This window comes from Rhinopithecus roxellana, chromosome 11, assembly GCF_007565055.1.
Source record: "Rhinopithecus roxellana isolate Shanxi Qingling chromosome 11, ASM756505v1, whole genome shotgun sequence".
Taxonomy (NCBI): Eukaryota; Metazoa; Chordata; class Mammalia; order Primates; family Cercopithecidae; genus Rhinopithecus; species Rhinopithecus roxellana.
In genome coordinates, this window is record NC_044559.1 from 98,630,699 (window position 1) to 98,647,195 (window position 16,497).

Here is a 16,497-nt window from a genome sequence, read left to right on the forward strand (position 1 = left end):
ATCTCTGCACACTACAATTTCCACCTCCCGGGTTTAAGCAGTTCTTATGTCTCAGCCTCCCAAGTAGCTGGGATTACAGCCGTGTGCTACCATTCCCAGCTAATTTTTGTATTTTTAGTAGAGATGGGGTTTCACAATGTTGGCCAAGCTGGTATTGAACTCCTGAGCTCAAGTGATGTGCCCGCCTTGGCTTCCCAAAGTGCTGGAATTACAGGCATGAGCCACCACGCCCAGCCCTCTCTGGTTTCTTATAACCAGGTTTCATCCTGCTTGTGTGCTTAAAATATTTATAAGTTTTTTTTCCCTGAGAATAAAGGCCAAGAAAACTACAAAAATATACAAAAAGTATTACTTAAATATTGTTTTGTAAAGAAAGGCAAAATCTCTTAAAGGGCTGCAGTTGACGGCTAGGCTATGAAATTCTAGGATATTGCATAAGTTAAAAAAATGAATGACGTACATAGTAGGTAAGCGTGAGAAGGCAAGAGGAGGAGGTAAAGCTGTCAGTAATGTCACTACATAATCCTTAGGATCTGAAAATTACATGACCATTAATAGGATTAGCATTAATAAATATTATATGTAAATAAAACACTAGATAACATTTTAATGTGTTAATACATTCAACTTAAACACATTTTTCCCCTGTTTCTTGCTTTTAAAAAAGGAAGGTGAAATACAAAACAAAATATCCTTAGCTCAGTGCTGGAAAATAGAGAACTAAATCCCCAGACAGCTGGAAGGAGGCTCCAAGGGGGAAGGAGGCAAGGGCCCTCCACACTCAGCTAACTCTCACACCCTGACTGTGGCCGCATTGCTTGGCATCATTAGTACCTTCCCCTAAGGCTTCTGAGTCTAATAAAATTATTAGTGTGTTTTAAAAATTAGGTGTTCTTTTCATAAAAAGTGAAGTAGCCATAGTTAAACTATATTAAACTAAATGATGTTTGATATTGAGACCCGGCACACAGCAGGTGCTAAAAGAGCGTCCACTGAAGAAATCAACTAGGAATCAATAAGACTCAGACACTCTTCATATCAAACAACTGTATAGTTCTTTAAGTCTTGCTATAAAATATACGTAGTTGTAGAGACTGGTGATTGTTCTTTTAATTTATTATTTTATTTTATTAAGTATGAGGTTTCACTTTGTCACTCTGGCTGGAATGCAGTGGTATGATCATAGCTCACTCCAGCCTTGAACTCCTGGGCTCAAGCAATCCTCCCACTTCAGTCTCCTGAGTAGCTGACGCTACAGATGTACATCACCATGCCCTGCTAATTTCTAAACTTCTTTTGTAGAGACTGGCCCTTGCTATATTGCCCAGGCTGGTCTTGAACTCCCGGCCTCAAGCAATCCTCTGCCTCAACCTCTCAAAGTATTTGGATTACAGGTGGGAGCCACTGTGCCTGGCCTAGTTTTATTTTTATTTAAAAAAAAAAAAATGCATGTGAAAAAGTGGTTCTAATCTTCCTACTTTTTAATCCACAGTGAAATCTATTATGTCCATGTGTTTATAACTCAAATTACTGTTTACTTAATGAACATTTACACAAATGAGTTTAACTTTCATGAGAATATAAAACTCCTTCTGGAAGTTTTGTATTACATATTTTAAAAGTATATCAGAGGCCAGTCGCAGTGGCTCATGCCTGTAATCCCAGCATTTTGGGAGGCCGGGATGGGTGGATCACCTGAGATCAGGAGTTCAAGACCAGACCATGTGGGCAACATGGTGAAACCCTGTCTCTACTAAAAATACAAAAATTAGCCAGGTGTGTCGGCGGGTGCCTGTAATCCCAGCTATCGCGGGGCTGAGGCAGGAGAATCACTAGAACTTGGGAGGTGGAGGTCACAGTGAGCCAAGATCACGCCATTGCACTCCAGCCTGGGCGACAGAGCGGGACTCCGCCTCAAAAATAAATAAAGAAATAAAATAAGATAAAAGTGTATCAGAGAAGTCAGATTTCCAGACAAATAGTAATAAAGCCTGATAATGTAAAAATGAACAGTGCCAATATTCTTTCTGGGACTGAACTTATATGTGTTTAGATTTTAAAAACGGCCCTTACTAATTAGGTCAAAGAAGCAGCAATATATTACCAAGAATCTTTTGTTTTGTCTCATCCTATACATCACAGAAAAAAGCTCAACAAAATAATCTGCGGCACAAATGCAATGCCTCTATCACATTCACATCTGCAGAGTTCCTAGCTTCTAATGCGATGTTCTCCAACCTGGCCATATAAGAAACAACCGTACTACATGTTAGTACCACAGATTGCTGGCCTCCTGATTAGGCAGACACAGGGTGAAACCTGCAAATCTGTTTTCACACTCTGTCCAAGTGACTTTTTGACACATTTTAAAAAGTAATGTCTTGGTAGACTCTCATCCTGTACTTTGTCTTAAAAATTCAGAACTCAAATTGTTAAAAACATGACAACAGGACCCTATAAAAAATAAGAATGGTTTAATATGAGAAGAGAAGCTTATTGGCAAAAATATTCATTACTTTTATGTGGTTTTGTTTTTTAAAAGGATATTCTAAGTAACTCCATAGCTACCGAATTAAGGGAGAAAATGGCATAAGTTGCTGTAAGGTAAACAATAGAACATAAACGTAAGAGCTTCTTACCGTTCAGGGTGATTCATAATGCCATAGACTATGAAAAGACCCTGAAATTCCTCTCTCCTCTATCTTTTTAAAATACTTACTAACATACAAAAAGAGGATTAAAGGGAAAAGAGAAGGCAGTTTTGGCCAGGAGGAAGACTGAACTTTACACTTACTGAAGGTCTATTTTGTGTCAGGCCAATTATCATTTGGCCCACGCAGCATTTTGGTAAAATAGGTGTCTGAAGTTCAGAGAGGTTAAGTGACTTGCCCAGATGGATTTAGCTCATCGGTTTTAGAGCTTAGAACCTAGGTCTAGGAAAGGGGCATTGGGAAGAGATGAAGTCACACAGACATGGACTTCAACCACTCTTTAACACAGTGTCTTTGCAGACTGCCTGACGCATGAGTGGTGGTTGATAAATGGATGACTAATGAATAGATTTGCAAGTGCCTTGGTGGAAAAGGTGACCTGACTTTTCATTGATCCATCTAAGTAGCGGGCCTGATTACAGAGCCACTAATGTTCTATAGCCTTCTTGCCCCATAGATAAATGATACATTTCTTAAGCACCTTGTAACTCAGTTTATTTATAAAAGGTGGGACAGCATTCTCTGTGACTGAGGTTTTGTTACAAACAATAAGAATCATAAAATGCTTTGTAAATATAAATGGTTATGGAGACCATAATACAATGAAGCATAAATAACATGACTGAAATCATGTTCTGACTAAATGGGTTACTCTAATGCTTTCAAATGACCATCTTGATTAGTTTTTGCCTCATTCAAAATTAGATTTCAAAGGCTATTTGTGACCTGGTCAGGTTGGGGTGTGAATAGTCCATGGAAGGAATACAAATGGCCTCAAGGTTTCCCAAAGGATGATTTCTGTATCAAGGTTAATTTCTAGTCAGGTGCATGCTTTGCTCAGTTCCTCTAAGAATGGGGTGTTTGATATTGAGAGGTGAAAAAATAAAGGATTTTTAGAATGTTAGATTTCAAAAAGCAAGTTATAGCATCTGTGGAAAGTCACTGTAGACAGGTGCACAGGGTTGAAATCTAGCTCTGCAGTCAGTGCACCTGGACCTTAGGCACGGTCCAGAACTTCTCTGAGCCATATGTTCCTCATCTATGTGATTAGGATGAGAAGTTTCCCCTGGGATGGATATGAAAATAAATGATAGAAAACCACCCAGCACAATTCTGTTCATATAATAACTTAGAAAAGGTATATATTCTTTTCAAGATCACATAGCTTTTGAGAGCAGCCAGAGAGCCAATCTGTAGCAGATCTAAGGGAATACACAATTTAGATTTTTAAAATAATTCTCTACAAAGTATAAATCTGAATTGCTATCATTTCCATTTCATTCCATTAAAAAAATCACCAATTACTGAAAATTGAATATCAAATAAGCTGGGAGAAATGAAGAAAATAAAAAAGAAATCTATAATATTCAACTCTAGTTGTAGAATAGGTAGACAACATAGCATTTGTAATATATTCACTGAACTAGTTTAGAAAACTACAGGCATTTATCCCTTTGGAATTAAAGTTCAGCTCCATCAAAATATGCAACTTTCATAATAAGCTCACCTAAGATATTACAGGGAAAAATCCTCAAATGATATAACTTAACCCTTCTTCCTTGAAGTAAACATCATAGAGATCTTTTCAATTTTTTAAAAAATGTTTATTTTAAAATAATTATAAATTCATGGGGCATGGCAAAGATAATACGAAAGGCTCCATGCACCTTTTATAATTTTAGTGTTGAATTCATATTCTTATTCAATTCTGTCATCTGCTTTATATCTATTTGGGTCAGCATTATTTCACATCTTTATTCAGGGTAGAGACCCTCTTTGTTGTTTAGATTTGCATAGTGTAATAAGTGCTGATGATGCAGAATGTCTGGAAACAATGATATACCTGCTTGTTTTTCCCTCCAGTTTTAGCAGTCTATTAATATAATTTCTGACAATCATATATTTTAAAGCTATTTTTAGAATATTAATTTTTAATCATTATGTGCTTATATTACGTTAAAAATCAGGGAGAAATGTGACTATTTTTTGAACACTACCTTCAGTGTTGACGTTTAAGATTACTTGGTGCTCTGTGTGTAGAATGACTGTAACCTACCCCAGAGCCTTCCCCAGGCCCCAGACTTCCTCTCCCCATTTGGTGTAGCCTCTCCTCTTCCAGAAAGTTTTGCTCTCTGTATCCAGTATGGGTCACTGGATTATTGAGAAAAAGTGTCACCAACGGGGGGCATATGCCTGACACAAGTCATTATTTCTCATTCATTCAACAGACTATGATGAAGTGACAACTCTGTATCAAGAGTTGTTATATGCATTGGACATAATGGCTGTCAACAAGTCAGAGCTGGTCTCTGCCCTCTTGGACTTTTGCAGTGCACCAAAGAAGATATCAAAGCTCAAAGTTGCAGTTATGGTGCTGTGGGTGTATTTACCAGTTTGATCCGAGTCTGGGGTTTAGGAAGGGCTTCCTGGAAGAAGAGAAGTAGGGGATGTCTGGCCACGTTGGGATAATCTTCTAAGGTTTTCTTTCATGACTCAGATTAAGAGACTTACATTTGCTTACTTTTCCAGTTGTGCAAATAAAAGCATGGTTTCAGGCAATTAGTCCCCATATGTCACTTTTTCCACCCCATTGTTTAAGCCATTACTGTTACATCTAAGGGGAAAATCAATTAATATGATTCTATCTTCAAAATCCAGGATCATAAATAATGTCTTAAACACTATGAATCAATGACCTCGCATGAGCAGCAAATACAGAACACACTAAACTCTAAAAGCTTAGACCTGCAGTTTCTGGCACATTGGTCTCTCTGTTCACATCAACACTAAAGGTAGCAGAGGCTCATGTCCAACCTCTTGGACCTGCTTCACTGCCCTCAGAGGGCTAAAAGCTCTACTGTGCCTGATATGGGGGGTGGGGGGCAGGATGGCTGATGTCATTATTTTGATCCACTAATGTTTCATAAAGACAGGTAATTTCTGGCAAATCCATATATACAAATGCATTAAAAACTTGCCCTTATTAATGCTCATTTGCTTTGGTCTAATTTTCATTTCTAAACTAGAATTTTTACTTCTATACTAGTTTGGGGGACTGCTCTGGTACAGTTTCCTTTCCTTTACAACATGATGGGCATCATTCAATTGATTTAAAATGTCAGTTTATGGCAATAGGCTGAAAGTCAGTATTTTGCTATGGTTTTTTTTTTTTGTTTGTTTGTTTTTTGCACCCCAGCCACAATCCTGATTTGGTTAAATTCCATTTTTAGTCTCTCCTTTGGAATTTTTCAAAACTGTTACTAGCCAGCAGAGGGTGCTGTGCACAACATAAAGCTACATATTTCACTTACCAGTGCTCAACTGCTACTACAATGACTTGACATTTTAAGATTACTATTGGTCTCATAGCAAAAACAATTAAATTATATAGAAATGAACCCAAGTGGCAACTTCTGAGAAGTCTGTTTCTGAGATATTGTTTATGTAGTCAGATGGTAAATTTACAAAATTTATTTTCTGTTACTTAGCAAGTATCAATTTCCCTTTCCTGTTTCTGTTTACAAGAAAATAGTGTAATTATTCAATCTAAAATGTATTATCTTAAAAACTTCATTTGCTCTCATTGGAAAGTTCAGCAATGACAAGAAAATATGCCCCTAGCATTGTAAAATTGTATGGGGGAACTTCAGCAACATTTTGTTCCAAGATAGTGATTGGGATTTTTAAATAATGGCATAATTCATACATACTCAAAGCCTTCTGTGTAATACTTAGGTAGCAACAATTTTTATGTTAAAACAAAATAGATATGTAAAACAAAGCATACACACCGTTCAGACAGGCACTGTCCAGTAAAAATATAATGTAAACTGGGTATATAATTTTAAATTTCCTATAGCCACACTAAAAAATAAAAATAAATAGGTGAAATTAATTTTTTATTTCTTTTTTAGAGATGAAGTCTATGTTGCCCAGGCTGAGTTCCTGAAATCTTGGCCTCAAGCAATCCTCCCACCTCAGCCTCCTGAGTCACTAGGATTATAGGCACGTTTTATTTAGATTAATATACCCAAAATATTACCATTTCAATGTGTAACCAATGTAAAAATTAAAAATGAGATATGTATTTGGAGAAGGGTACTCATCTTCATGTATCTGGTGTATTTTACATTTGCAGCATATTTCCATTTGTACTAGCTTTATTTCAAGTGCTCTGTTGCTCCATGGAGCTAATGGCTACTGTATGGAATAGGGCAGGACTACAACATTTCTGGAGCTTTTGATTTGTAAATTAAGGACCTCTACAGGAGGAAGGACTTCTACCAGAAAATGCTCCCAGATCCAAGGTAACTGTAAACTACAAAACACCCTTTGGGGTCTGACTTTGGAGGTGTAATTTTGAACATGTTTAATTCAACTTTGTGAGTTTAATTAAAGTAAAGTTTTCATTAAACTTAAAAAGTGAATTCAGGGCCGGGCGCGGTGGCTCAAGCCTGTAATCCCAGCACTTTGGGAGGCCGAGACGGGCGGATCACGAGGTCAGGAGATCGAGACCATCCTGGCTAACACGGTGAAACCCTGTCTCTACTAAAAAATACAAAAAACTAGCCGGGCGAGGTGGCGGGCGCCTGTAGTCCCAGCTACTCGGGAGGCTGAGGCAGGAGAATGGTGTAAACCTGGGAGGCAGAGCTTGCAGTGAGCTGAGATCCGGCCACTGCACTCCAGCCTGGGCGACACAGCGAGACTCCATCTCAAAAAAAAAAAAAAAAAAAAAAAAAAAAAGTGAATTCAGTTCAGTACATTATAATTTGGTGGGGGGAATGAATGTTTTCTGTTTGCAGCATCTTTCTCTCTGCTGAGAAAACAAAAATTGACAAAGACTAGAACAAGATCTATGTCTGCTGCCAAAGTGAAAGGTTGTTCCTGTTGCATGATACCTTAGTGGTGATGGCAGGTTCTTCACACCCAGACCAACTGTCCTTCGTGTGATTCTAGCCTCTTCAATAGATCTTTGCTAACACACCTACTTCATTAGCAAAACCGCTGATGTTTTAGTCCCTGGGCTTGCTGGCGATAAGGAGTAACTTTTAATTCCCCCTTATTTTGCAGCTACTGTTTTTCCTGAATATATGCCATGTTTTTTGTGTCATACAAAGAAACTAAGAGGTGCCTTCATTAGTAATGGAAAATTTAAATACTAGCTGACATATATGTGGCTCTTTTGTTCTACACAAAGCACTTTCACAGGCATCACTCATTTGAGAGCATACAGAGGCAAAGGAGCAGTGCAGAGAGACAACTAGGTGTGGAGACAGAAGTCCAGGTTTTGGAAGACTAAATCTATTTACTGTTTCCCAACTGGGTGGTGGTGATGTTGAGTGTGTGTCACCATAATCAACCATGACCAGGGCTTTCACTAGCTGATGTAGTGTCTTTGTACGATTTGGAAAAGGGTGCCCACTTGGGGTGTACACGACCTTGTAGGTACACAGCTTGGCAACTAGATAGCAGCTTTGAGCAAATTAGAAAAAAGTACCCCTATGTCTTACAGGCCAGTGTCAGGGCAGATGGCTTGACAAGTGAAAAGGGCAGGATTTCAGATCCCATTTGCTCTCCTGCACAACTTACATGGCAGCTGTGACTATGACTAAACACTGATTGATTCTCATATATCAGGCATCACGCTAGGAACTTTACATATATTAGCTCATCTATTCCCTATTTGTTCACTATTAGACATCCTCACTTTACACATTTCAACCAAGGCTCAGAGACTGAGTGCTTGGTTATGGTCACAGAACGAATAAGTGGTGGAGCCAAGATGAGAAGTCTAGTCTGTGTAACTTCCATAAATCATGATCCCAACCACCACATTACATGGGGCAAATTATCCTTCCCAGGAGTTATTCTAACAGCTAAATTTGATTACGTACATGGAAAGGCTTCACACATTTTAACACACTATAGGTACATAAACCGATCTTTACAATTGTGTTAATAAAAATCAGTGATCAGAATATTTGCTAAAATGATTTTTAAATACTTGAGTTTTAAGATTTTCAAAGAAGAACCTACAATAGAACTGGTTATAAAAGTAGCATATAGATTGGTTATAAAGTAGCACATAGAATTCATCTATGGAGAAGGGGGTTGACAAAAATAGACATTTATAACAAGACAGGCATTATCAAGGGTCACTTGCCACAGATGACAGATAAAGCTTAATTGTTATGAAATTAGTATGTTATATTAAATAATGGCAGGACAATTTATTTCTCTTTTTTTTCTGAGACAGAGTCTTGCTGTTGCCAGGCTGGAGTACAGTGGCATGATCTTGGCTCACTGCAACCTCCGCCTCCCGGGTTCAAGTGATTCTCTTGCCTCAGCCTCCCGAGTAGCTGGGACTACAGGCACACACCACCACACTCAGCTAATTTTTGTATTTTTAGTAGAGACGGGGTTTCACCATGTTGGCCAAGATGGCCTCAATCTCTTGACTTCGTAATCCACTTGCCTCGGCCTCCCTAAGTGCTGGGATTATAGGCTTGAACAACCGCGCCCGGCCTATTTCTCTTTTTTAAGGAAACCTTGAGTGATCTGGTCACTGCTTTCATTCAGTAAGTATTTTTATCTTGTTAATTAACAGTTATTCAGTAGCAAAATGGGAGAGGAACAGAGTAGAGAGGATAAAAGAACATAAAAAAGATGAAACCTCTTAAACTATGCTTATGCTTCTCTGTGAACTAGAACTTTGAAGAGCTGAACCTTCAAGGAAAAAGATAAGTTGTCTTTTTAAAAAGACAGATTTGGGTTTTATTGTTGCCGGTCTGTTTTTGAAGAGAGAAAAGTTCTGACAAGAATGAAGTGTGGTTGGGGATATGAAAAGAGTGGCGAGAAGGGCTCGAGTTTGGCATACAATTTGATTAACTGAGCTTCAGTTATAAAATGTGTGTAATGGTTCCTTCATTACTATTAAGTTTAATACATGAAGAAAACCTGTGCCTTGAAAATTCCATCCTCATTTTTGCTCTAGTGGCCTCCAGTGCTTGATTCTTTAAGCCTGGAAGTATTTGCATTTCATCTGAATTGTCTAAAATGGAACCAACGTTTATCTGGTCTTTAAAAATGTGGCAAAGAAATGCTATCTAGTTTTTCCAAAATAGCTCACAGAATCCAAGACAGAAGATTATATCGTCATTTCTTCACACCTTGGTATACTATGCAGCCATAAAAAAGAATGAGATCCTGTCTTTTGCAGGAACATGGATGGAGCTGGAGGCCATTATCCTTAGCAAACTAATGCAGGAACAGAAAACCAAATACTGCATATTCTCACTTATAGGTGGGAGCTAAATGAGAACTTGTGGACACAAAGGGGAACAACAGACACTGGGGCCTACTTGAAGGTAGAGGGTGGGAGGAGTGAGAAGATCACAAAAAATAACTAGTAGGTACTAGGCCTAGAACTTGGGTGAAAGAATGATCTGTATAATAAACACTGGCAACACGAGTTTACCTATGTAACAAGCCTACATGTGGAGGTTTGAGCTTAGTACTCAATCTTTCTGAGCCTTAGTTTAGGCTGAGGCAGGAGAACTACTTGAACCCAGGAGGCGGAGGCTGCAGTGAGCCGAGATTGTGTCACTGCACTCCAACCTGGGTGACAGAGTGAGACTCCATCTCAAGAGAATAAATAAAATAAAATAAAGAAAAGAAAAGAAGTAGACGTAGATTTGGACCCCAGCCTTACTACTCAGTGGGATAACCTTAGATATGTTACTTGACATCTCTGAACTTCAGTTTCCTTATAAGTAAGGTGGAATTAAAACCACCTGATTTGCAGTGCTGTCCTTTCTTTTTAAGTTTTCACATATGAAGGTATTTATCAGTGCCTCATGAATGCTAGACATTCAACAATTACTATTTTCCCTCTACCTTGCTGTAAAGACATCTTTAAATTCATGGTTGGTGGTAACTGTGTCTTATACTAAACCTTTGGCATGACAATTTTTTCTATAGAATAAATATAATGGTGATAATAACTCATAATTATCAAGGGCTTACTACATAACAAGAACTGTATTTCGTATGTGCCTCACCTAATTATTCTATTTATTCTCAACAATAACTGCAGGAAGTTAGGAAGGTAATCTCCATTTTGCAGAAGAATCAGAGGCTCAGAGATCGAGAAATTTGCACAAGGTTATTCCTCAAGTACCCTACAGTTCATCTCGCTCCTTTGTTCACACCTTGAAACCGACTGGAGACAATGCTGAGTGCATTCCAAAAATCAGTGAATTAAAAAAGAGTGGATTTTATGGAATATGAATTATATCTCTAATAAAGCTATTATTTAAATAATTCCTAATTTGGAGTGATTAGGAAGTGAGTATAAAGGAAGAATTAGCTCTGATATTTTTCTTTCAGCATCAGACTTTATGGTGAGCCTGTTCTCTAATTTCTTTTTTACATTTTTAAAGGAAAACTCTGCATCAAACACCTATTCTCAAAACCAGACTATTCCCAATGTCTACTAAGAAAAACTGCTCTGGTTCTTAGGGTCAGACAGCCTGAAGAAGTTGTGTATGAAAAAGTGACATGCTCAGACATACCAGTCTTACTAAGTCAAAGAATAAGACACTGAAACACCACAGACTCCAATAATTACCCTGAAACATTTTTTAGAAACTAATTATGGCCCAAGAGAAATTAAAAATTTATGAAGGATACTGAAATTATCTGGGAGAAACTTGAAAAAGCTGAAAGAGTCCAGAAATAATTCTGGACTTTCTTTTCAAAAAGAAAATGTGAACATATTTTCTTCAAAATGCTCAGCATGCCTTGCATACCTTCCATTATTATTTCACCCTCTTTTTGCCCATTTTTGACTTAGAAAACTTTCTTTGGTATTGGAAGGATTGATGTATGTGATTAAAGATGGAATCATCAAAATTACTTACACTTCTATATTACGGAGAACAAAGTTTGTTAGATTAAATGGAACTTCATGCCTTATGATATAGAAAACAGCAATAAAAGCTGAAAAACTTGGCTGGGTGTGGTGGCTCACGCTTGTAATCCCAGCACTTTGGGAGGCAGAGGCGGGCAGATCACGAGGTCAGGAGATGAAGACCATCCTAGCTAATATGGTGAAACCTCGCCTGTACTAAAAATACAAAAACTCAGCCGGGCGTGGTGGCAGGCGCCTGTAGTCCCAGCTACTGGGGAGGCTGAGGCAGGAGAATGGCGTGAACCCGGGAGGCAGAGCCTGCAGTGAGCTGAGATTGTGCCACTGCACTCCAGCCTGGGCGACAGAGCGAGACTCTGTCCAAAAAAAAAAAAAAAAAAAAAGCTGAAGAACTTGGGTCCTAGCTTAAAATACAAATGTGCGAAATTCAAGTCCTGTTTTACGTAATCTAGTCATTCCTTTAATTTCTGCCTGCAGACATTTAAGGAACCAAGGAGCCATCATTATTACCTTCATCCATGCCATTAAGTAACTCGGTTAAATCTTCATTTTTGCTGTCAAACTGATGCTCCTTCCAAGTTTCACCATTTTCACTTCGAAGAACAATGAGTTCTCTCTCTTTTCCTCTCATGGACCCAAAGTGAGGGATTTCCACTATGACAGGGCTGGAAAAAAAATCCACATTATTTTGGTATCAAATTAAATATATTTAGAGTATCGTACTTAAAAAATGTTTCATTAACAGTATTCATTTGAAAATCAGAGGTGCCACTAAGGTTGGGAATGATTTCAAAGCTGCAGAATCATTTGCTAATTAAAGAATATTTTCGAAGCCTGATAACATGCCATCATTCATTCACTCACAAACAGTTCTTGGAGGACTACCATATGTTAGGCATTGGATTTAACAGGAAAACTTTTTCAGTACATATAAATAGGAATTTTGAATCAGAATAGAAAGTTATAAAAGTAGACCATAAGAAAGTTGGTCCATTTTTAAAAGACACAATAGGTATATTATACAAATGCTAATGATTTAAAAGGACACAGTCATTTCTTTAAAAAAAAAAATTCTATAAAGTTGCTAGTTTGAAAGATGATTGCTATATTTTCTCCTTAGCAAGAAAACAATCAATATGATAACAACTCCTCCAACAGGCAGATTCCATGCCTTTCATGGCCATATGGTTAAGAGAGTTCCTGTGCTTTTCAATTTGTGAAATGGTAGTAGGTAGCTTCAATTCCTGGCTCTAATATAACCTGCATAGGAATACTTACACTTTCTGAAAAAGTACTTGTTGGTTTGCAATGGTCATGTAACGACACAGTAATTTTTGACAGTGTCCTTTTGCAAAGGAATGTAAAAGAATGGCTGCAAATTGAACATAGCCAATCAAGCCACGGGAAATAATTTTGTTAAATTTTAAAATAGGATAAATACTAAAAGAGATGAATGGAAGTAAGCAGACCACAATCACACACAGTTTATGTAGTTGGATTGTGCAGCTTTATTTTATGACATTTAAGTAGACAGTATCATTATTCTCCTACAGAGGTTGTATGGAACCCCACTTCTTAACCTATGTGTTTAGGTATATGTGATAACAGAAGATACAGACTTAAATAAATAAGAGCAGAAAAAGGGATCATCATTATAATGATCAAATAACATAAATAAAAACATGAATATCGATTTATTGGAAGAGCATTCGCTTAAAACGGGGATGATAAATATGATCATTTTGCTTTTGGCAAAATCAGAATTCAAATTAAAGATTACAAAATAATTTTTATAATGCCTTTATTCTTCAATAGGTAGAAACAAAATCAAGTGTTCTTAGCAGTATTAATAATTTCAAGATTAAGGTATTTATAAGAGTTTTTAACTACACTTTATAATTAAACATTAAATTGTATTTAGTTTTGAGAACAAGATACAATCTTTGTAGGTTAATGTGTTAGATACTGTCTCTGTAAATATTTAAGGAATGTGGCTTTATGTATGATGCTCAATGATATTGGAGAGAAGGTATGAACAAGGGTCTTTGACCAAGGTGAAAGCCAAGCATAGCTTTTCATTAACAGGTTTCTTCATGCAGACTGCCAAGGCAAATACAACAATCAAACAGACAAGCGAACAAACAACAAATACCAGTGCATTTCAGCTTAAGCAAAACCAAACAAAACCATTTTATAACTTTAAAAGAAGATTCTATCTGCTGTCTATTTACTTTTATTTAAATATCTTACTGTCCCAACACTTTTCAAAATTAGTTTACTTATTGATGACTTCTTCTCAAAGCCCATAAAAAATTACACAGTACTCATGTGCTTTTAAAAGATCTGATTACACACACATACATGCACGCGCACACACACACAGGTGTACAGACATAAAATTGATAGCAAATTTTGACTCAAAGCCTGCAAATACCTTCTCTTACACTGGGTTAAAGACTGTCGCTGTCTTTAAAAAGTATCATATTCAGAAGAAACATTTCAAATTAAAGAAAGGTTTACAAAAGCACGAAGTTATGAAAGCAGAATGCTTGCAGTGAATTCCACATGCTTGAAAAGCACAAGATAGGTAGCGGTGCTACATTAAGTCAAGCCACTATGATTTTTTTTTCTTTCAGTGACACACATCAACTGAAAGCATTTAAAAAAAACTTAAAAAATAAAAATAAACTTAAGACAAGAATCAGACCATGGGTGTGACAGAAAAAAATTGAAAATGGAAAAAAAAAATTGTAGACATTCTGTATCTTGTCTATAAAGGTCCTACCCAATAAATTTTGTTCCTTGAGGCCCAAGCTGCAGGATTCGGCTAACCAAGCTCTCACCCTCATTTACAGGGGGAGGATTGGTAGGAAGATGCAGTTTACTGAATAACATCCATGCAGCAGAAAGAGAAACGAGAAGGGGAAATTGTGAACAAACTGTCAGTCACGACAGAGCCTGCCTGATTTGCACCCAAGTGCCACCTCAGAAAATGAATTAAATTTATTTTTCCTTTTTGTAAAATACCATATCACAATGAACTGTTTCCCGAAAAATTTTCTTTAAAAAGACATGTCCCCAAAGCAGCCATATATTCAATGTGGTAAAATAATTTCAGCATCTGTATTTTTTCCCTGGAATGGTGCCTTGACTTCTACAGGGACCACTGGGGTTCCGTGCACTTGCTGAGCAGAGAACATGCTTCTCGGTTAGTAAAAGCCTTGACCAGCAAACTGAGTTAAGAAAGTATCAGCCTATTAGCCTTTCACAGAATCACACAGCTTTGTGACCTTTGACACTTTACAAAAAGTATACTCAATCAGGTCCAACTAAGCAGTTTTAAGAGTTAACTCAAAGAGTTAACAAGGGTAAAGAAAATCAAAGATGCGTTGTGAGGGCCAAGGTTAACATTGACAAAACAACTTACCCTAAAAATTGTGCCCCTGCAGGACCCATTTCTACCAGCCTACTGGCTAATCCCTCTCCTTCCACCATGGGGGGTGGGTTGGCCAGTTTATGTCTCTTTACCAAACGGCAGGTGATTCGAGTGGGGGCCGTACACTTGCGTGGAGGAATGATGATTCTCATCCCATGGTGACGGCTTCCTCTCATGGAACCCCCTCTCGCGTCCACCATAAAGCTAACCAGAAACCTGTGGGGAGAAGATCAGAGGCCAATTCAAGGATGGAAATAAACCGTGTTCACAGCAAGTTTTGAAATTAAATGTTCAAGTTTATTTAAAGTGACAGACAACGTAGCTGTCATTTCCTCTCTTTAAAGATAAACCGGAAGTAAATACGGTAGAGTCACATCAAACATGCATTTAACTTGTGCACTTTGCAAAAACTGAAACACAACTTATTTTTGGTGGAACATGGCCCCCAAACAGAAAAGCCAACTACTTTACCAGGCTCAAATGGAAGGAATAAGGGAGGTTTCAAAACTGGAGTAAAAAACTGTCTATTAAGAGGATTCTCATGCATTTAAAAAAAAAAAAAAAAAAAAAAAAAAACTGTGGTCTTTATATTCAAAGGTCATTTTAACTATGAGTGGTTTTTGCCATATGCTGCCATATGGTCTCCTACAAGTAAGATGAAACTCCACAGTATGTCTTGACATTTATGACTCATAAAATGAATGTATATTTAATCATACCAACACTAATTTTTACTATGATAAAGTAGAATATAAGAATAAAAGCAGGAGATGACTAGATTTGCTAAGGTGATTTTGATGGAAAGGCATTAAATGTTTTCAATATAAATATGGGCTTAAAAGCTGTCTGAAATAACCTAAATTTGAATATTTTATACAATTAAAAAATGGAACTTAGACTTTTAGAAAGTGGCTCTAAATTATATAATTCTGTCATTGGCCTTTTATTAGAGCTAATAAGGAAAAAACAGTCTGCCTGTATTAATAGGTACGGCAGTGTAAAGAAATTAACTGTTATATTTGGGTAGAAGCATAGTGGAATCACTGTCTTCTATCACGTATGCACGGTTCCACTATCATCATCACAGACTTTTAACACAGTTACTATCACAGAGCTATAAGTAAACATCAATCAGTGAGTTCAATGTGTGGAAGAGTTAAGGTCAGATAGTGGAACACAAATATATCCCTGTATTCTAGTTTCCACATATGAAAATATAGATTACTAGCACAGTACAAAATGGTGATAACTGGAAAATTGTCTGAATTCTTAAAGTGTTTTTGGAAAAAAAAAATCCCATCCATCAAAATTCTTTACTATTTTTTCCTCTAAAAACAATGCTAACATCCTGCAAACAGAATTTAAGACCCCTAGCTGGGGACCCTCTTCTGAAGAATGATACCTCTTGACCTTGAAAGAGT

The 16,497-nt window shown here is 37.3% G+C and overlaps 1 protein-coding gene across 4 annotated transcripts in view; it reads right to left on the bottom strand.

Moving 5' to 3' along the window:
* Window positions 1-16,497, bottom strand: part of ANK3 (ankyrin 3) — a 707,809-nt gene that overhangs the window by 68,010 nt on the left and 623,302 nt on the right. For all 4 annotated transcript variants that reach the window (XM_030941096.1, XM_010364953.2, XM_010364951.2 and 1 more), the window contains 2 exons: window positions 15,068-15,292; window positions 12,151-12,305 (listed from right to left, as the gene is read on the bottom strand). In XM_030941096.1, the coding sequence (XP_030796956.1) occupies window positions 12,151-12,305; window positions 15,068-15,292 (380 nt within the window). The remainder of the gene's footprint in view (window positions 1-12,150; window positions 12,306-15,067; window positions 15,293-16,497) is intronic.